We start from the raw sequence: 21075 nt of genomic DNA on the forward strand, positions 1-21075 counted from the left end.
GGTATTACACTTCTATTGAGTATTAAAGAGGGGTATTACACTTCTATGGGGTATTAAAGAAGGGTATTACACTTATATGGGGCATTACACTTCCATGGGGTGTTAAAGAAGGGCATTACACTTCTATTGGGTATTAAAGAGGGGTATTACACTTCTATGGGGTATTAAAGAAGGGTATTACACTTCTATGGGGCATTACACTTCTATGGGGTGTTAAAGAAGGGTATTACACTTCTATGGGGTATTACACTTCTATGGGGTATTAAAGAAGGGTATTACACTTCTATGGGGTATTACACTTCTATGGGGTATTAAAGAAGGGTATTACACTTCTATAGGGTATTACACTTTTATGGGGTATTGCACTTCTATGGGGTATTACACTTCTATGGGGTATTACACTTCTATGGGGTATTAATTGCTAACACATAACATAACATATTTTGATCACCATGTTACCTTTTATTGTTTTGAAAATGTTATATTAGCTGAAAAACTTGTCTTAACATTTTAATAAGTCCCTTTGCTCCATGGGCCAAGTCCCCTTCAGAGCGCTGTCACAATGTCATGAATTTTGCTAATGAAACTACTGCACATCACATCAGGTTTGTTAATGTGTTGTTTGGTATCACGCTTCTGTATATTTATGGAAATGGCCATGCAGGATCGTCACCTATGACGTAGGCTTGTGGGCGGAGCATTGGGCAGAATCGTGTAGCTAATCATAAGGAGGGTTTGAGGAAGGCCCAAGATTGCAAGACAGCTTAAACCTACATGAATGACACATAAAACCTCTTCAAGCCTGTTTTAGATAAGGGAACAATGTTATAGCATGGTAGAAAGCTCCAAAAAGCCAATTTTGCTAAACACCCCCTCTACCCACTTTAATAATACTTACTAATAGTGATAAACATCTACAGCCTGTATTGTACGTTATTGTAAGACACAGAGTACGGCCTTTTCAATACCATTCCTTAATTACAGTGTCATTAACTAACCCAATACATGATACTGATGTGGCGCTTTAGTGAATTGATTTCCAATAAGAGTATGCATGAAGAGCCATACAAGGCGCCATATCTGTTTTCATTATGTAACAGTTAAAGACATCATAATAAAGCATGGCTGAGATGGATTTCTCTTGACCAGACTTGAACCGTTTGTGGACCATGTGAACCATAAAAACCCCACCCTTTTCTGATTAAACACGCTGATAGTTTGTGTTGAGGTCTTGACCTTTTGGATGACCTGTTTTGGTGTTTGCACTGATCAACTGGACAAAGATCTCTAATGAGGCATGAAAGTGGCTTCATGGTCACAGTTAATGAGCAACTATTGATCTTCTTGTTAAATCGCATAAACATGTGTATATAAAGTCTAGCAGCTTAGAAATTGCATCAAAAAAGTATCTGCTGTACAGATTCCTGGTTGTGAAATAAATGATTGTCATATATGATGAGCAGAGTTAAAGGTGTGCAGTGCAACTTTCTAGGTCTGTGTCCTGTTCTATTACTATGATGAGATAATAGTAATAGGACTGAGTCAGATAATTTAAATTATCATAACTAACCTTTTTGCAGTAATTGCAGGTGATGGCATTTCTTCTCCTCAGGCAACTCCGTCCAATTAAAAACAAGTTAAATAGTGTCCTCTTGTCACTGTGGGCAATACAGCTAATTAAAATGACGGCTTTAAACAAGACAGATATTCACACAAATAACAGGGGCTTCAAATAGGATTTAATGAGAAGCATCTCACTGGTTTAAATTTGTACCTGAAGTGGTAAGATCTAGATTTTTTACTTCCACCTCACAATCATACGGGGTCTTTAAAAATGTCCATGATCTCATCGCTTCCTTGACATTTAAATGACTTTTCTTACAATGTTATAAACACAAATGTGCAACTAAACTGAACTAATTGACTAACTACACAATTAATTTACCAGTCTCCAAAGGCAACAGCAAATACAACCAACCTTTATTGTATTGTAAATGGATTTCTTATTGACTGTCACTGATTACACAAGTACCATGTATTGAGGAAACCCCTACAATGAGTGCATTTTGAGTAGATTATTTTTTTTCATCTTGCCTCCAATCTACTGCAGCCTGCAGTCTATCTACAGTTTAAGTTTAACAAAGTAAAAAAAAACAAAAAAAAAAAAAAACTTAACAATGGCACTACACTAAAAACTATAACTATTATTAGGCAAAGTAACAGTAAGGCAACTATGCAGAAAATAATAACAGTGATTAATAAAATAACTTTAAGGAACCAAATTAGCACAAAAATAATCTTAATAGTGTCCCCCCTTAGTCTAGGTCCAGGTGGGTCCTTTTAAAGGCCTCCCTCCTCCTGCTTCTTTTGTCTGGCAACTTAAAAGAAACAAGTATAAGTAAATATAGATGGATGGATGTGCGACCCAAATTAGAAAATATATGTCTAAATAAAGGAATCCCATTAAACTATGTGTATGTTAATATCATTACATTAACATACACATAGTGCAATGTGAAATGTAAAAGAAATGAAATAAAAATACTGGCACTATGGAGTGGTGGCAGAGGTATCCACCACAGTCTGAAATAGAAGAACTGTGTAGAAAATAGCATATAGGCCATAACATATTCTCATAATTGCCAATGAATAAATAAGTTAATTTTTGACTATAGTGTGAGGAGGCAATGATCCATTTCTGTTCCTCTTTTTTCATTACACCCTTCCCCCCATTTTCACTTTAGTCTTCACAAGAGCAGAGTTCAGACTGATCCTCACTGCACTGGGATCACAGAGCACTTAACACCTGAACAACACTTCTCTCACACACAGGCCAGTGCTCTATGGAAAACTCAGCCTTACATGCACTGGGGGACATGAGGTGAAGAACATTTTGAAGTTTTTAGGAAAAGTAATCAGCTCACTACTAGAAATGTATCAGAAAATGATTACATTTAGCCATTAATAACAAGGTTTCAACAGTTCAACCATAATACCTAGTCATTAATACCTAGTCACAGTGGTTGATTGAAACCTGCCCTACACTAATAGGACCATAATGCTGTTAAAGTAAAGCAGTAAGAAGAGAAGAAGAATTTTGTAAATTATTTAATTTACACAATTTGTATTAAAAACAATCATTTTATTGAGCAATGACTGATGTTTCACTGTTAGATTTTCTAACTTTCTGTTGGTTATATCAAGAAATCTGTGACGCCCAGTAAAGCGACTACTCTGGGGAATTTAGGCTCTACAAAACTAAATTGAAATTGAGAAGGCCCAGTGAAAGACCAAGGACATGCTGGAAGGACTATGTCTGTTGGCGGCCCTGAGCAAGCCTCATTCGAGCTGGAGGAAGTGTGTGTGCAAAGGGAAGCCTAGGTATCTCAGACTGCTGCTTCCATGACCCAGCCCTGGATGAAGCAGAAGAAAAGGGGTGGATGAAATCATTGTTCATGGTTCATGAACCTTGCCTAGCCATATTGGGATTTAAGAATAAACTATTATTCATAACCAAAACATAGATACAGTATTATATGTCATTTTGTTTAGGTCTTTAAAAGAAAACATGGGTAAAAATATTTACCTTCAGTGTCTCTAGACTCCAGAACTATACGTACAGCTCTGGTCTGACACACACACCCACAATCCTGCCACAACAACATGAACAAGCTCAACAAAGGGGTTTCCAGCCTTTATCTTGTTCACTACACTTCCTCCTTCTTCATGCTAAATATTGACTTTGGTAACATTTGAATTAGAAATGAATTTACATAACGGATCCCGAGACCGTCTGCGGGAAGATCAGCGTGAATGGACCTGAGGGTAAATATGTGGTGGGGGTTGCCAGAAAAGCCCATTTATGAAATTATAATTTGCATCTGTAACACTGTACCCAGTGCATAAGGATCTCTGGCTCGACTGTGTACAGTTGCATCCTTGAAAGGTCAGAAATAACACATTTAATTGGAGATATGTGTTAGTTAGAATGTATTTCATACAATCTCTCATGTCCACATTTAAATCAGAAAACTATAATATTTGATCATTGTTTATTAGGGACAAGATGTCGTGCCATGAGAGCTTACTTTATCACCCATCTTTACATTGGGACAGGTATGAAAGGTTATGCCTCATTTCAGCTCTGGAGAGTGGTGTATCTTTGAGCAGCTGTAGCTGCTCTATTTACAGCTCACATATTCAGACAGAAAACACTTTAAACTCTGTCCCAGTTTTTTCATAGTGATTGGACCAATATTGATGCAAATAACCAGTGCTAAAGAGAGAGGGAGGAGCTCAAGCAACAGAGAAAACAGAGGAGCTGACCTAGGTGTGGTTTAATCATTGAAATAATAAAAATGAAGTGTAATATTGAGTATATTGTAATAATCAGTAGTGCTGCATGTGCTGCAGAATTGGTCTTAGTGTTTAAATATATATGAAAGTGTCAAAATAATCAAATTAACCCTAATGTTTTTTGTTACATGAAAATCTTCATAAATACAGTGTTCAAAGAAATAAATATTTACTGAGGTCTATTTAAAAGCAGATATCAATACACATTCAGAACACAATATATAAATTAAACAAATAATAAAAAAACTATTTGACAAAAATTGTGAATTGATACAATTATTTTGGTATACTGTATAGTAAAGCCTCGTCTTGTTCTCATGAAACCTACCTTGTGTCTTGTCCCACCCTTATTGCTTAAATATAAATTGACTCCGTAGGACCCCAAAGTGATTTAAATCCTAAATGACTGGTCAACACTGTCTCCTGCTTTCAGTGAAACTCTTCTCAAGTTAAAGTGGGCTGTTGTCAGAAAGGTTGTGAAGATCACTGAGTTCAAAGTTCAAATCCCAAGGCTGCTGTTTGGCCGCAGATGAGAGAGACTTTTAAATGTGTGAACTCACTACAACTATGAATTAACACTATCCATTTGGACTACTAATCTTTTTTTTTTTTTTTTTAATCAAGCATGCATTCCCTTGCCCTGGTTTGGTCCTGGTTTAAGCACAGTCTAGTCCTAATGTAATACTGGTTTAGTTCTGCTCTAGTCCAGGTTTAGTGCTGGATTTAGTCCCAGTTTCAATGTGCAGTATGAATGTACCGATAATACTGTGAACTGCTAGTAAATATAAATAGCCTAATGAGTCAGTCCATCATGTAGTGCATCACTATAAATGCACACAAGGAAACACGCTAAAAAAAGAAAAAAAAAGTTTCAAATTTAAACCATACACTAGAGGTAATGACGAGTATTATCACATGACACAGCAGGGTTAAAGGTGAGGTCATTGGGGTCTTGTAATTAGCCTGTCTAACGACCAACCATGTCTCGTAGTACGGGTACCATTTATGGCATCTCACCCCTGACCTGTGTGTTCTGGTCTCTAAAATAGTCCCTCGCTGTAAAGTCAATGGTTGGCACTAGACCGGAAAGTGAACTTTGAACTCTGGGAAAGTGGTGGGACTCATGGGAACTGGGTACTAAAGATTAAGTAGGGTTGATAGGGTGATAATAATGATATTCCTGTTACATTGTGGGTAGAGTTACCAGAAAACCAGCTAATATCAGGGAAATGAATCACTCGGAAATCTTTACTTGAGTAATTTGTTTTATACATTTTAAAGAAAATGTATTTTGTAAACCAGGTGGTCAGCAATTATCTAAATGACAACTTTAGGTCACTGTGTAGTAGCAGGGCAATAGTACAAATGGTACTAATTAAGGGTAAGTAATATTGACCAAATTGAATGTGGACAATAATAATCGGATGATAATTTAGCATTTTTGCTAAACTGTGCTGTACAGATCTTGATGGAGGTCTACTTCTCTTTGGAAGATTACACTACACATTTTTTGTTCATTTGTATCTTTGAGGAAGTTCTCTTACTTTATAGAAGATAACTCAATATTCCAATACATATAACTTCAACCCAGCATCAATATTCTGTTTCATTTAGAAGATACATACATTGCCTACCTCCAGTATTAATACTTAGTTAAAACAGGAGTAAAACAGGAGATGAAGTAATGTTGATGCTTGTTCATTTTGTCCTGTTTGTTATTGCAGCTTAAACCCAAATTCTGCTGTGTTGCAGAACTATTATACAAGCAATAGGACTCTTATATTATAGGACTCTCTACAGAAATGTTACCACACGGGTTTGTATCAGCACAGATTCAAGTGGAAAATAAGCTCAATGTACACACACTAACATACCAGCAAAGTACTCTTTTCCACTTATGTAATACATTGGAAAGGGAGGTATACTAGACAACAGGGACCATGCTGGCCTGCACAGCCAAATGTAAGCAGTGCATTGATAATGTTATCCAACATTTACTGTAGATAAAAGTAAACATTTACTCTTTGAAATGTTCACCCTAATGAATTCTGACAACTCTGTCAAAGTAACATGAAAAGTAGACTACTCATTCTAAGTATGTAACTGTCAAGAAACAAATGTCTTGAAAGTTTCATAATTTTATAAACCTTAGCTCAGGCTCTCCCCCAGTTAATGCCAGTGAGTCTCCCAATCCATTATTATTATTTATGATATAAAATCCTAATGGTGACTTTTAGTTTAAATGTATTTTTCAAGTAGCTTTGCTGGACTGCCTTTGTTTCTCAACCATTTTCTCTCACTTTGTATTATTCATCATGCTCACTCAGGGTCTATTTATACCTTTCGTCTGCTTCTTACAGCTGTCTTCACTAATACAACTCTTTGGATCTCTATGAGCTGTATATGCACATGAAAAGGGTCAGCTGTAATTTTCCGCTTTGCTGGTTTAGCTCCAGGTACCACTGAGAATCACATACCTCCAGCATATTGTGCATAATTGTTCATATAAGTACATGAACATTTGGCAAGTAAGCTAAATTAAAGACATGCTCACAGACTTTCACATCTGGTCATATGAATATTCTTGATGGCCAAACTGAAAATACAAACCTTGCATGTTTTTCCCAAGGGGCTGCATCAAAGTAGTATTGCCACCACTGATTTTTCACATACTGCACTGGGGCATCTGCCTCTTCTGCTGTGAATAGGAAAATGCTTTTAGAGCATGTCATTTCAGTCAGCCATGAAGTAGTTACATTATATGTTCCAGGATACATAGGTGACTGTCTGCTAGAGGCTGCAAGCCACAGCTGTTCAATTTAAAAAGATGCATAGTAGGGAACCTAAGCAAAAGATACATTTTAATGTTGGTTCAAAGACGAAGTCTGAATTCTTCCAATAATAAATAGTATCTTTACATACTCCTCATGTCATGTCAATTTGTAAAGCACTTTGTAACCATGCTAAATCCCAAGTAAAGATGTTGAGAATTATTGTTTCAGCAGAGTAGGCCTACAGAGAGTGACAACACCCATAAGCATAATGTACACATATTTTCAATAGTGCAATTTCTAGACAATACGAATATGAACCAAGAAACCCGCACACCTGACACGTACTTTCCACATAAATCGATGGGACATCAACTTTGAAGATTTTGGCGGCAGATTGTTTTTTTACTAGTCGCTTACTTGGCTCGCTACACTGCCATCTTGTGGTAGAATGCAGTAAACGCAGCAAGGTATGCCTTCTATGCAATTTTGGTGTTGTAAAACATTGATTACAGCATACTTTAAATTGCACAGAAGGAAATCTTTAGACAAAACCAAATACAAAAAAAAAAAAAAACACTTTATACTTTGCCAAAAGCAAAAATAAGTTAAGACTCATTTTTGATAGTACTGAAACGAATGATTTATTAGATGCAGATTGTAAAACATGTGTTCCATTTGTGCATTTCAATTTCTTTGGAGCCTAAAATACAAAAGCAGACATTTGAACATGTTGAAGAGTGGCTCATCTTGTTTTTAGTTTTTTTACAAGAACACAACTTAAGTAGCTACATTGGTCAAATATAAGAGGATTGAAGTGCTGCCTGTTGAAACTCGAGGCTGATGGCTCACTGGGCTATGCCAATGACTCCACAGGCCAAACGCCCTCCAGCGTTGCCAGTTTTTAAACTTTCCTCGTTGCCTCCTTTTCCAAGATCATCAGTCCCTTCATGTATCTAAGCAAAGAGAAAAGCATGGGGTTTAGAATAAGCTCCAGAAGGAATAAAAACAGAGTTAACCATGTCATGTCTAAAAACCAAAACTATCATTTTAAATTGTGATAAAGTTTCATTCCAATACATTTTGTCCAGTTTCCTTTTCAAAACACGTTTCTACCTTAATCCTAATCATTTATTAGCCTCATTTGAATTTGACACCTTGCTGTGCATTTAAGCAATCCAGTTTACAGTGAACTTGCTTGTCATACCAAATTACAAATTTGAATTCTACACCACTGCAGACCAAGGCCAAGGAGTAATTTAATGCCCAATAAAAGGACCTTTTTGTGTTTTATAAGATAATAATGCCCTTACCAATTATTGACCCCCATCAAGGTTCTACAAAATGGGTAAGGGCAGAAATTCTATGTTTGAAATGTCAATATGGAAAACGCCACCGAATACTCACAGGGTCGTGTCTGGACAAGTGCTTTATCTGAATAAGCACAGTCCTGGTGACATGCACCTGGCTCAAGCCCAATACTGTTGGGTCTTGGCCAGTTCGTCATTGCAAATGAGAGGATGTTCTCAATTGACTTACCGGGTAAAATATTGAATTTAAAAAAAGATCTACAATTAAATTTAATATTGGTGTGAGAAGATGTAGTGGGGACTAAGTGGGAAGGATGAAGCGGGAACTCAGCAATGGAATGTTTTGGGTTTTTTTTACCTTGTCTGTCCATGTAAGAAATGTGTAAAAGAAAAAAAAAAAAAATTCTCACCACCATAGTTCTTCCAATGATGGAGTGGGGACCTACGAGAGAGATGACCTTATCCGTGATCTCAATCTTAGCAACGTTATCAGCCCCTGCAGTCACATTGCCAAGGTCTCCAACATGCCTGTTGGTGTAAATGTAACAAGAAATGTTTAACATTAGACATCCAACCTTGACAGAATAGCACTAGTGTTTAGATTTTTATTAAAAGTGTTAATTCATTCAACTTAAATTTCCTATTGCCGTCTATCCCATATTTCCATAGCTGCCAAAGAAGTTCTACAAACCATAAAAAGATCTATATATGCACACACACTATACACAGTCAGCCAACTCATGACAAGAGTTAAAAGGCCAAACATGTTATTGACTTACCGTTTCGTCTTTTTATACAACACTAGTGTATCAGAATTGAGTTTGTGATAATAGAATATAATTTATTACTTAGAATAGGACAAGGTTGAACCACACCGTACTATTATGTATTGTTGTCCAATTTACTATACTTGATCATACAAGTACCATCTATACATAGTTCCCAAGGTTTTTTTTTTTTAATAACCCCATTACCTACTGACAAAAAAAAAAAAAAAAAAGGCTACAAATCAGGATTAGCTGCACCATGTACCGTGTCTGAACCTTTGAATATTATATTTTTCATAAATTTTTACTACCTTTCCTCATCAGTGGGGCCAGCATGATTTTTATTGTGGGGGTTGAAGTGAGGACCAGCACTGATGCATCCTGGGAAATGAAGTGCACATTTGATTAGTGGTTTTGCCAATCTGAGAAACAGGATTTTTACACACCAGATACTCACCGTTTGTGTTGTCTCCAAAAGCATGGACATGGAAGCCGTGTTTACCGGGAGTAAGGCCTTTGATTTCTCCAGTGATTTCAACAGGAGCAGAATCACCCTGCCAGAGAAACAAAACACAGTTAGCTGCAGGGGACAGGATACAAAAGACCCATCAAAACCATGTGTTGGAAATTCAAATCCTTCTCAAAGCAGTAAAAGCTGAGGGATTGTGTTGGGAATATGCCACTTAAACAGCAAAGCAAGCTGATAAAACAGAGTTAAACAAAAGTGGATAATCAGGTTGTTTTTTTTTTTTTTTTAAATCAAACTATGAATAATACTGGATAGTTTTTGATAGTGTTATATTTCTGGGGGTTATGAATGAAACAAAGGATTGCCTGTAAGAAACAAAAATGTGCAAATGTGTAACTGTTGCAAGCGTGACTCAGCGAAATGTATGCCAAAGATAAGCCATGTTTTACAAATTACACATTTCTATGAACCACCTGTAGCCTATATAAGGGATTACTATATAAATGTTAATAGATCAGAACCGTGGTTAATATTAAGATGGCGTTAAAACCTTAAATGATCCATGTTAAAGGATCAACTACACGCCCACAATTATGCAAGTCTTTTTTAAACATTAATTAACCCGTCCATGCCAGCAGGCCGCAAATGTCTAAAGGTCGAGCCTCAAGTAGATTTCTACATGTTTATTTACAGCTGGACAAAGCCCTTTTGAAATCATGTTGAAACTCGTGCAGTTCCTTGTGTAGCAACAAGCCAAACAACCAAAATACATCGCCATTGACTGAAACCTAACCAAATCATAGAAAAGCATGGAAAAATATGGCACTGAAGTATGCACATTAACAGTTATATTTATCTCAAAATGTAAACTAACTGAAGGTATAGACTAACTACTGACAGTGTTCCATCTGTCAGAGGACTGCACAGATCAGGACCGCTCTTGTTTTTCTGAATGGAGCTGTTAGCTAACCTAGCATACACGCTTCAAGCAGACGGTTAGGTCGCATAAACCGCATTAATCGCTCTATATTTCGTGCAAAGCAGAGTGGCCTCACCTCCTGTTTAAAGTGAACAACCCCGGTGGTCTCTCCGGCTCCTTTTAACACACAAACCGCTTTGACCACCATTTCTGCAGAGTATCTTCACTCCAGACGTCAAAACTGCTCAAAAGTGTTCAACGACACAGTCAAGTTATCTAAGCGCTGGGGGCGGGACTGAAGCATGCTCAGCCAATCAGTGTAGAGGATAATCACAATACTGCAGTCTGATTGGATTCTGATGTTGTGACGTACAGAATTCTGCTGGTCAACTTTCTGCCAATGTTTTCGCGTTCCTGCCCAAATCAGACAAATAGCGTAATATGTATTTTACATAGCATACAAAGTAAGGGTGCGAGTTCAATTTATTCATTTATTTACTTTTTGGCAAAATGTTATCACTTGCCCTTCCAATCACAGCTAGTCTGGAGCAGAGAGTGAGAGAGTGTGGGTAACAGTCTTGCCAAGGACACAGCAGCAGCAGTTTACATACTTGAATAGCAACTACTAACAGTATTACCAGTATTATTTCAATTTTTGTCAACTCCATTGACCTAAAACCAAATTGGCACAAAAATGGTTAAAACAAGTTGGTATAAAAATAGTTTATTACAAACTGGTTTCTATGGCTGAAACAAAATAGACTGAAAGTCCATGTCTTGTATTTTAACAAATAATGATAATAATAATAATAAAAATAAAAATAAAAAGTTTTAACCAAAGGGGGGCATGTATCTTCTTGTGTTCAAGTCAAATTAAATTTTCTAAATGTGTTACAGGATATGTTACAACCTGAAATTATGAGTGACAGAAGCTTATGTACAGCAGCACTTCTCAACACCCTTTTTTATAATTTTAGTCGTCTCCTTGGGTCCTTGGGTTTTTAAAGCGGGAAGAGATTTACAACAGACACCAATAACAAATATGTCTTCAGAGAAAACAAGCGTATTCAAGGTTGATATTTAATTTTAGCTACAGGGTTAAATTGAGTAAGTTTCCGAATGGCATTCAATATAATACTGGGTGGGACGCAAATTAAAACCAACAGCCTCCAAGTCAAAGAGAAAGCTCCTACCTTGAAATTTAGACAGAGCTGGCCAAAGCCATCAGAACTAAGAGATACTTCAAATAGAAAGAACACTCAAAAGGGTTCATTTTGACTTGATAGGTAGTTTGGACATCCATCAACATTTAAAAATCAAAACAGTAAATCAAATCTTTTCATTTTATGCAGCGATTCAATCTAGGGTTATAGCTCTATTATAAAAGCTATTTGCCATAAACTAACCTTTTTTTTTATCCATTTATGATTGCTTTAACTCTTGGCTGTGGCACATATGTTTGGAATGATCTGCTGTTGCAAACAAATAGCAACAAGGCAAGAATTTTGTGATTATTTTCATTGTAGTCATTTCTACAAATAATTGCCCTTTATTTGTCAATGTCAAAGTATACTTAAGTTATACAAATGGGCATGGATGCATTAAGTTTTACAAATGATCAGAGGAGTATTACACATTAAACAAAGACCATATTTGAAAATATCAGACTTTTTGGTGAAAATTCATATGGACATGGCATCATTAAAGAAAGGTATACATAACACATTTCTTCTTTGATAGCAAGGATTAGATCTACATTCAAGAACCAATACAAAAAAATTATCATTTTGTAGATTATCCTCATCACCATTCAAATTTGTTTTTTTGAATACCAAAAGGTGCAAATGTGGTAAAAGTATTTATTGTAGTAAACCTTGGTAATTATTTAAAAAAAAAAAAAAAAAAAACTAATTTAAAACACCCTAAATGTGAATTAGTCACACTGGCACTCACATTTACTCTTGTATATACATAAAAGAACTCTACATCTGACATCTAATAATCAAAACTGATGTCCATGGAGTTTTAAAAACAAACTTGATAGTTGTTAGTTTGATGCTGAAACTTGATAAAAACTGAAAAGGATGTTTCCGTAACTTGTTTGAAAGTCTGTAAAGGATTTTAAGAAGTCGTTTCCTGTTTTTCCTCAGAGGTGTTACTCTTATTTGATGGTTCAGTCTTAGAGTCATCACCTTTAGAGGCTAACGGTTCAGAGTTTGTTTTCCTATGAGAACGATCAGAACTCGTCTCTCTGTCCGTGGTCCGTGACCGTTCTGAGTTTTCTAACTCATTCAGCCGATCATCATTGTCCCATCGTGTAGACCTCTCCCGGCGCTCAGAGCGCCTTGGCCTGTCACCCTCTTTGTTCTCACCTGACCTCCCACGGTCTCCGTCTCTACTGTCTCTACTGTCTCTACTACTTCTGCTGCCCCTCTCCCCCCTCCCTCTGTCTCTCCGCTCCCCCGTGTCTCGCCGCTCCCCCGTGTCTCGCCGCTCCCCACTGTCCCGCCGCTCCCCAGTGTCTCGCCCACGGTCTCGATCTGGACTACTCCGTCTCTCTCTCCAGTCCCGCCGGTCTCTATCTCTCTCTCTGTCACGGTCTTGATCTCGTCCGCGGTCCCGCTCCCATCCTCCACGTGGATTCCCATCGTCCTGCCATCCTGAAGGTCTGTCCCTCCCGTCTATCCTGGCCCCCTCTCCAAAACGTCTTCCTCCCCCAAAACCTCGGTCTCTTTCTCTGTCTCGATCCCAGTCTCTTTCAGAGTCACGGTCCCTGAAACCAGCCCTCTCCCCTCTAAACTGGCGTCCCTCCATTTCCTCGGGACTCTCCATGCCTCGGTGGGGTTCACCTCGAGGGCCTCCTCCTGGCCTGTTGAATGAGGGTGGTCCATGGCCCTGTGAAGGAAAAGGACCCCTTGCATTGTGTGGTGGGAAGCCTGGAGAACTGTCAGGATGCATTTGAGGGTGTGGCGCTCGATCCATGGTAGAAGCACCAGAGTGAGGTGGGCGAGGGCCTTGTGATGGAGGAAAACGCTGCATATTTGGTGAAAGACCTGGAGGGCGCTGGAGTGGGATTAGGCCAGGCCTGGCACCAAGAAGCCCACCACTAGGATGAAGGTTTCCAGGTGTAGCTGGTCTTGGACCACCAGGCAAACTACTAAGGAGACTACCACTAGGAGGACCAACATGTTGACCCTCAAGGGAAGGGCCTCCAGGGGGACCTCCGGGTAGACTCCCAGGTGGAGCTCCTCTTGGACCAGTGGGTGGACCAAGTAGTCCACCTCCAGGGGGAGCACCATGAAGACTACCAGGTGCAGCACCAGGATGACTCTCAATGGGTGGACCTACAGGCAGACCACCATGGAAACCTCCAAGTAGGCTGCTGGTTGGAGCTCCTCTTGGACCAGTGAGTGGGCTGAGAAGTCCGGCACTGGGTGCACCACCATGTAAAGCACTATGTAGACCATCATTGGGGGGGCCCCCGGGTGGACCACTGTGGAGTCCTCCAGGTGGCAAAGTACCAGGTAGACCTGGTCTTGGACCATTATGTGGAGGACCAAATGGGCCGCTAGGGGGACCAACATGTTGACCCTCAAAGGGAGGAGCACCAGGTAGACCTCCGAGGGGACCAATTGGAAGACCTCCTCTGGGGCCCCCAGGGAGACCACCAGACAGACCTACAGGAGCCCCACCAGGAAAGGGCCCAAGGGGAACGCCAATGGGACCTCGAGGAGGCCCACCATGCAGGCCAACAGGAAGTGCACCCAGCAGCCCAGCATTGGGAGCACCAGGAGGACCACCAGGTATCCCTCCGGGAGGACCACCATGGAGACCAGCAGGAGGGCCTCTGGGGATACCAGTAGGGTGACCTGTAGCTGGATGGCCAATAACTAGGTTACCTAGTGGGAAAAAGAGAAGTGTTTATTAGCAATATTTAAACAAAACAATACTAATATAAATGTCTAACACCCAAATAAAAACAGACTGACCCATGGGTCCAATGTGGTGGTTAAAAATGATCGGCCCATCCTGGATGTCTTCATTTTGTCTGTTACCTAGACTGGCTGGGTCTACTGGTGGATCCTCTGGTTTTGAAGGTGGTGGGCCCAGAGGCATGCCACCAGAGGGTAGAAACCCTACCAAGAACATACAATTTAGAAATGACAGACTCAGCTTGAGAGAAATTATGTACCCATCTGGAGAGGAAATGTACCTGGAGGCATATGCAATGGGTTGAATCCTGGTCGGAGGAAAGGCGGAGGGACGCCTGCGGGAAACGAAGGCAGAGGAACACCCATTGGGCCGGGGAACACAGGTGGCTGAACCGGACCAACCGCAACCACAGCAGGCTGAGAAGGGGCAATCTGAGAGCAATTCAGGTAAAAGTAAGTGACAGGGGTAGATGAATTGGTAACTGATAAATGAATTGTTTGTTCTTACATTAATAACCAATTATAACTACAAAATACAAAAAATATCCTATAATGTACACTGCCTGGCCAAAAAAAAAAAAGTTTTCAACAAAAAGTCACACACACTAATATTTCATTGGACCGCCTTTAGCTTCGATTATGGCACACATTCGCTGTGGCATTGTTTCAATAAGCTTCTGCATTGTAACAAGCTTTATTTCCATCCAGTGATGCATTTATTTTTCATGAAGAGCTTGCATTGATGATGGTAGAATCTGACCACTGTGCAAAGCCTTCTCCAGCACGTACCAAAGATACTGAATGGGGTTACGGCAGTGGTGCACAAACTTTTTAACACATGGGCCACAATGGGTTCTAAATTTTGACAGAGGGGCCGGGCCAGGATTTATATATGTATATATTACAATAGAGATTTGGCCTGTAACATGTAGCAAAGCAAAAATATAGCAAAAATATACATGGCTCATTGTAGAAATTTTTCCCAAATGCATACATTAAATTAATAATTAATTTAATAAGTTTCAGTTAAATAAACATAGCAGAAAAACTCTAACAAGGTTTACTCTCACCTATTTTAATATAATTTACATTCACGTTACATTCAGCAGGCCAGATTAATAAACCCAAAGGGCCGTGTGTGGCCCCCGGGCCGTTGTGTGCTCATGTCTGGGGTAAGGTCTGGACTCTGTGGTGGCCAATCCATATGTGTAAATGATGTCTCATGCTCCCTGAACCACTCTTTCACAATTTGAGCCCGATGAATCCTGGCATTGTCATCTTGGAATATGCCCGTGCCATCAGGGAAGAAAAAATCCATAGATGAAATAACCTAATCATTCAGTATAATCAGGCAGTTGGCTTCATTCTTTGAGCACATGCTGTTGCTGAACCTAGAATTGGCCAACTGCAGCAAGTCGTACCTATTTGCTTAGTTAAATCTAGGAAGCAACTTTTTTTCTTTTTTTTTTTTTGGCCAGCCAGTGTATTTTAGCTTTTTCTTACAACTAATGTATTGTAAGGCTTTATGGTATTATCTATTATTAAAATAACCATAAGAAGTATCATCTAGAGAAAAATGTAAACTAATACCTGAACAGGGGGCACAGAGTGAACGGCAGGAGTGAGCACAGGGACCACTTGTACTTCTTCAGGCTGAGACTCTGTGCGACCATTATGGGTAATTTCTTCAGAGCTTTCAAGGGTTTTCCTTGTTGCACTCCACTCTATAAATCAAAATCAAACACCTCATTTACAACACAGCGATAGTCTTTCTACTTAATATTTGATTAATATAACGCAATATACAATGCAAACTGCAAATGTAAAAAGTTAAATATTGTACCTGGAGCTAAAGAGTCTATATCCAGGATTCCCCCATCTTTGAGTTCGTCAAGGTCCTCCTCTTTAATCTTTGACCACGGTATGTACGTGACCCCATGATCCACATCCCAGTACTGTTTAAAATCTGTTTTAATGCCTTTGTTCAATGCCCAAGCAATCTGGCAAGACAACAAAAAAAGAATTGATCATATATATTTTTTGCAAATGAAATGCTAATCGTGTATGTTATTGTGACGTTCTTTGGGTGTCTATAAAAGTATCAGTACAAATTGAAGGTATTATTAGTAACTCTCACCTTGATGGTTTTCTGGTTTACTTTATAATTCCCTCTGCTGAGCTTTTGTAGGGCCCTGAATGCATCTTGTCTATGCACCATGACAATATATGCACAACCACGTGGGGGGATCATCTAAACACAAAAAAATACACATAATTAACATACAAATAAGCAATATCTAATGAAATAGCAAACAATGATTTAACCTACATTGGTTGACTCAATCTGTCCAAACTCTTCCAATAAACATTCCACATCTTGTTGCTGTGTCCTCTTATCCAGCTGACCAACCCAAAGTGTTGTAGTGCAAACTGAGGAACGTTTAAACACATTGGCACAGTTTAATAAATGATATAAAATGACAAAACTAATTAAATCAGTTTTTATTAGAGCCTCACTGCTCAGTGTGTGACTCTTCAGTGGGGGTAGCCCTTTCTGCCTGCGCTCCCTTTCCCGCTCTCTCTCCTTGCGCTCCTGGGAACGAGCTCGAGGAGAATGATGGCGTCTCTCTCTGGACCGAGATCTTCGATGTCGGGATCTGCGGGAGCGGGAATTTGACCGTGATCTCCTCCGCTTTGGTGACCTGGAGATAAAGAAGCTTACAGTCTTTTCAAAATAATGATAGAAAACATTACATATTAAGATGTCTTACCTGGAGCCTGAGTGTGACCTTCGACTGTGTTTTCCATCCTTTATTGAGGACTCATTGAGAACTGTTGTATCCGTCAATAAATCCTAATGAATTACATGATAATTAACTAATGCCTTTATTTTTGAATGTGCCATTTTTTTTAGTTTATCCACATCTCTACCTGCTGCTGTGGGGCTACACTGTGGAGAGGATATAACCCCTGGAAGCCTGTAGGCCCAGATGCACCGAGAGGGGGTTGTCCCATTTGAGGATGTCCCGGAGGAGGGATTATACCCCCTAAAGGAAACACTTGACCAAAGGCTTGAGGCTGACCATTAAGGGGCAGTGAACCCTACGAGAACAAATCTCACGTTCACATTTTGAATAAAAACGAATTGGTTCAGTCAGACAAAATAATAGTCAGATGTTTGTACCTGTTGTGAGAGATCTTGTGACATATTTGTCATCTGTGGTTTAAAGTGCTCTGTGTGCTGTGGGAAGGCTGGGGTTGGCTGCATACTGCTTTAGTAAAGACATACATATTATTAAGGGCAAGTCTATAGAAGTGTATTTATTTTAATTAAGTATTAAGTGAACCTTACATTGAAGGTTGTGACGATAATTCTTCCTTTTTTGTTTCTTCACCAGCATCTGGTTCATCATCATAATCAAAGCGATCCAGCAAAGTCTACAAAACATAAAAAATCCTTACATTTTGTTTTTGCAGCAATAAAAATAATTTACAGTGTAACATATCGAGATGAATAAAGTTAAACTGTGTGATCTGTATAAATGAACTAAACCTTGGCAAATGCCGTTGACTGTGCTGGTTGAGAGGGAGGTGGGGGTTGTGGAGGGACAGGTCCAAGGTTCATGGTGATGCTCTGGCCCTGGGGTTGTGTTGGCTGCACATTGGCCTCTTGTTTGAGAGGTTTTTGTTGAAAATTCTGGAGCATCTGCTGAAGCTAAAATGAAACATATCTGTTAACACCTGTAAGTACATAAGTACGACGAAGTTTAAATCTGTCAACTGGACAAATCGTTGTAGGAGTGAAGATGTTAGGCTGCTCAAGCCGCTTCTTCAGTTCCTGTCAGATTACTGGTGGACACTACCTTATATCTTTCTGAAGGGAGGGGCTAACTACTCTGAAACCGTAAACAGCTATTGTCTCCAGTTTCAGCCTTACCGATCCTATTCAACCTGTAATGGCCCTCCTATTGGAGTCGTCCTACCTGGACAACTGAGGGATTACACAGACACTTGTGAATACAGTTGGTATTTACTGTTGTTTTAGTGTTTGCTAATACATGTAAACCACAGTGTGAGAGACCCACTCACTTGCTGCCCCTGTGTGGTCTGGAAAAGCTGAGCCACTGCAGCAAAGGCATCAGAGGTTTGGAGCTGAGCAGCTGTCGTCAGGGTGGAGTTTGGCATCTCTTCTTCAGGAGGAGGTTCTTTGGGTGATGGTGGAGAATAACCTAAAAATACAATAATTACAAAAAAACATCACATGCATGTTCAAAATGTAAAATTCTTCCTTTAAAAGTGAACAAACTCACCTGATTCATCTGCCTCTGAGAAAGGAACAGCAGCAGCACTGGTGTTTGCTGCAGCCATGTCCAAGAGAGGCTGAATGACCTCAATTTTGAAGACACAATTTTTCTGCCACAGGTTTAATACACGTACTATTTTACTCTACAAAGACAAATAACAGGAATGGGATTATATTACTATAGATATCATGCTTCCCAATTGTATTACTTACCCTGTCTTCTACTGGGCAAAGGCAGAGATTTTCAAAAGTTCCTGTGATATTTTTGGTAAATCTAGGCCCAAAGACATCCTTATCAGCTCCAAACTGGTGTCTGGACTGTCGAACAATAGAATCCACCACATACAGGCCAGCAACTTTGTACTCAGGCTTACACTGGGAAGATTTAACAAATAAAAATCAATATAGAGCTATGTACTTAAAAAAAATGATTCTGGAATTATTCTGACCTTTTTGATGAACTTTTCCACAATTTGGACCACATGCTTGTACAGCTGAAGACAGACAGGGTTTATGAATAGTTCTCAATGAAAGCACTGATATAATGTAGAAATAATTTGGTTACAATGCAAATAAGTCTTACTTTCATAGCTTTGATAGCTGATTTCGTGATTGATATCATCTTAGCTCGCGAAATTGGGGGCTTGGAGTCCATCAACGAGAATAACTACATAGTAACAAAAGCAAGTATAATGAATTAAAATCAATGATGGTGAGATGTTTATGACAGCTGTTGAACAAATATTCAATATAATGGTTTGAACTGGATGCATTTTGTGCAAAAATATGGACAGCAAAACGAGGGATTACACTGGGGACAACTGCGGAATTACACAGACAAAAACATGTTTTTTTCATTCCATTTTCATACAGATAAAATATTTAATTTCGTGTTTGGGTAGTTCTAATAAAAAAATCATGCTTTTGTCATTGATCATAGAGGTAAATTGACAAATTGGTTTCAGGTGCCAAATAGCATTAATGACAGTTTTAAGATGTTCCTTTCCTTGGAAATATTAATGAAAACCTTTTGCAGAGGGTCTTTGCAAAGTACAAGATGCTATTCTTCTGAAAGTCTTTTCAAAGAACAGGTTTAGTATTGTCTCTGTGGCAAAAGTGTTCTGTGTTTATAGCCAGATTTAAACCCTAAACATTCTGCAAAGGAAAGCTATAAGCAAACAATAACAGTAATACATCATCTCAGGATTTCACATCATAAAAGGATTCTGCGTAATTCGTGACACAGACTTGAAGGAAGGCGACGTTGTTACAGGAAAATGAATGATTTTAGTAATAAATGTGCCTCTAGTTGAGCTGCCTGTAGCCTCGTTTTCAGCACCAGGGAGAAGGAACAACTCCATAACACTGATCAGGTTCTTGCACTACAGTTGAATGGCAGATGTTAGCTTTAGCTTGAATGACTGTCTTGCATAAAGACATTTGTATTAAAGCACAGACTGCACTAAACACATATTTAATAGCATTATGGGCAGTACAGTGGTCATCAGGGTCGCTGGTCACTGTTGTGTCCTGCTCGGCCTGGTGGTGCTAGCCCCAGTGAAACAGCCCTGCAGCCTGCACAGCACACCCGGGTTAGTGGTGTCTTTTGTGGGCTCATAACAGCTCTTACCTCGTGGTTGAAAGCGTTGACTGCGTCCATGATGTCTCAAAGCCACGTACTGCCCCCCCAGAGCCCAAACCCCACAATAAAGCGCTGTTTATGGATAGAAAGCTCTGCTCAACATGTCCGCCCCCGTGCAGCTAACTACAGCTAGCCTAGCATTGGTACTCGGCGGCACAGCAAAGCATGATGGGATTGAAACGTGCTGTTCTTCGTTTGGGCCAGTAGGTGGCGAGCTAGTGCTGTGAATTTGAAACTGTAACGATCACGAGACTAGAGAACATGCCTTTTTTACAACAGTATCTGAATACAAACTCAATTAACACAGGTAATTAATGCCGAGGAGCTCTAGAAATATGTTATGCCATCTGCCAAAGCTTCTAAGGAGGCTTACATTTAGGCTAATGGTTTTCTAAATAAAGCAAAAATATATAAAGAAATAAAATAATACAAATAAATAAATACAAATAGATGGAATATGCCTACATTTAACCACAATATGGTATTTATTTATTTATTTATTTCACATTTACTACACAGTTGTTCAAGGATGACCATGTGTTACTAATGTTTTAAACAATTCTAGAGACAATTCATGAATAGCATAAACACTTAATGTTTTGTGGG

At 39.2% G+C, this 21075-nt stretch overlaps 2 protein-coding genes across 2 annotated transcripts; both read right to left on the bottom strand.

The window, feature by feature from the left end:
• Positions 1 to 7877: 7877 nt before the first annotated feature.
• Positions 7878 to 10859, bottom strand: sod1 (superoxide dismutase 1, soluble). Its single transcript, XM_033978951.2, has 5 exons — positions 10729 to 10859; positions 9662 to 9758; positions 9516 to 9585; positions 8848 to 8965; positions 7878 to 8083 (listed from the first exon to the last, which is right to left on the bottom strand). The coding sequence occupies exons 1-5, from the start codon at positions 10798 to 10800 to the stop codon at positions 7976 to 7978; spliced, it is 465 nt and encodes a 154-aa protein (XP_033834842.1). The 5' UTR covers positions 10801 to 10859; the 3' UTR covers positions 7878 to 7975.
• Positions 10860 to 12484: 1625 nt separating this feature from the next.
• On the bottom strand, positions 12485 to 20616 carry scaf4a (SR-related CTD-associated factor 4a). The gene is made up of 19 exons (XM_055226711.1): positions 20458 to 20616; positions 19411 to 19494; positions 19277 to 19321; positions 19041 to 19202; positions 18835 to 18970; positions 18614 to 18753; positions 18078 to 18239; positions 17877 to 17962; positions 17709 to 17796; positions 17456 to 17626; positions 17296 to 17378; positions 17042 to 17226; positions 16854 to 16954; positions 16662 to 16775; positions 16368 to 16524; positions 16115 to 16248; positions 14806 to 14956; positions 14582 to 14728; positions 12485 to 14491 (listed from the first exon to the last, which is right to left on the bottom strand). The coding sequence occupies exons 1-19, from the start codon at positions 20485 to 20487 to the stop codon at positions 12714 to 12716; spliced, it is 3954 nt and encodes a 1317-aa protein (XP_055082686.1). The 5' UTR covers positions 20488 to 20616; the 3' UTR covers positions 12485 to 12713.
• Positions 20617 to 21075: the final 459 nt, after the last annotated feature.

Source organism: Periophthalmus magnuspinnatus, chromosome 14 (genome assembly GCF_009829125.3).
Source record: "Periophthalmus magnuspinnatus isolate fPerMag1 chromosome 14, fPerMag1.2.pri, whole genome shotgun sequence".
Taxonomy (NCBI): Eukaryota; Metazoa; Chordata; class Actinopteri; order Gobiiformes; family Gobiidae; genus Periophthalmus; species Periophthalmus magnuspinnatus.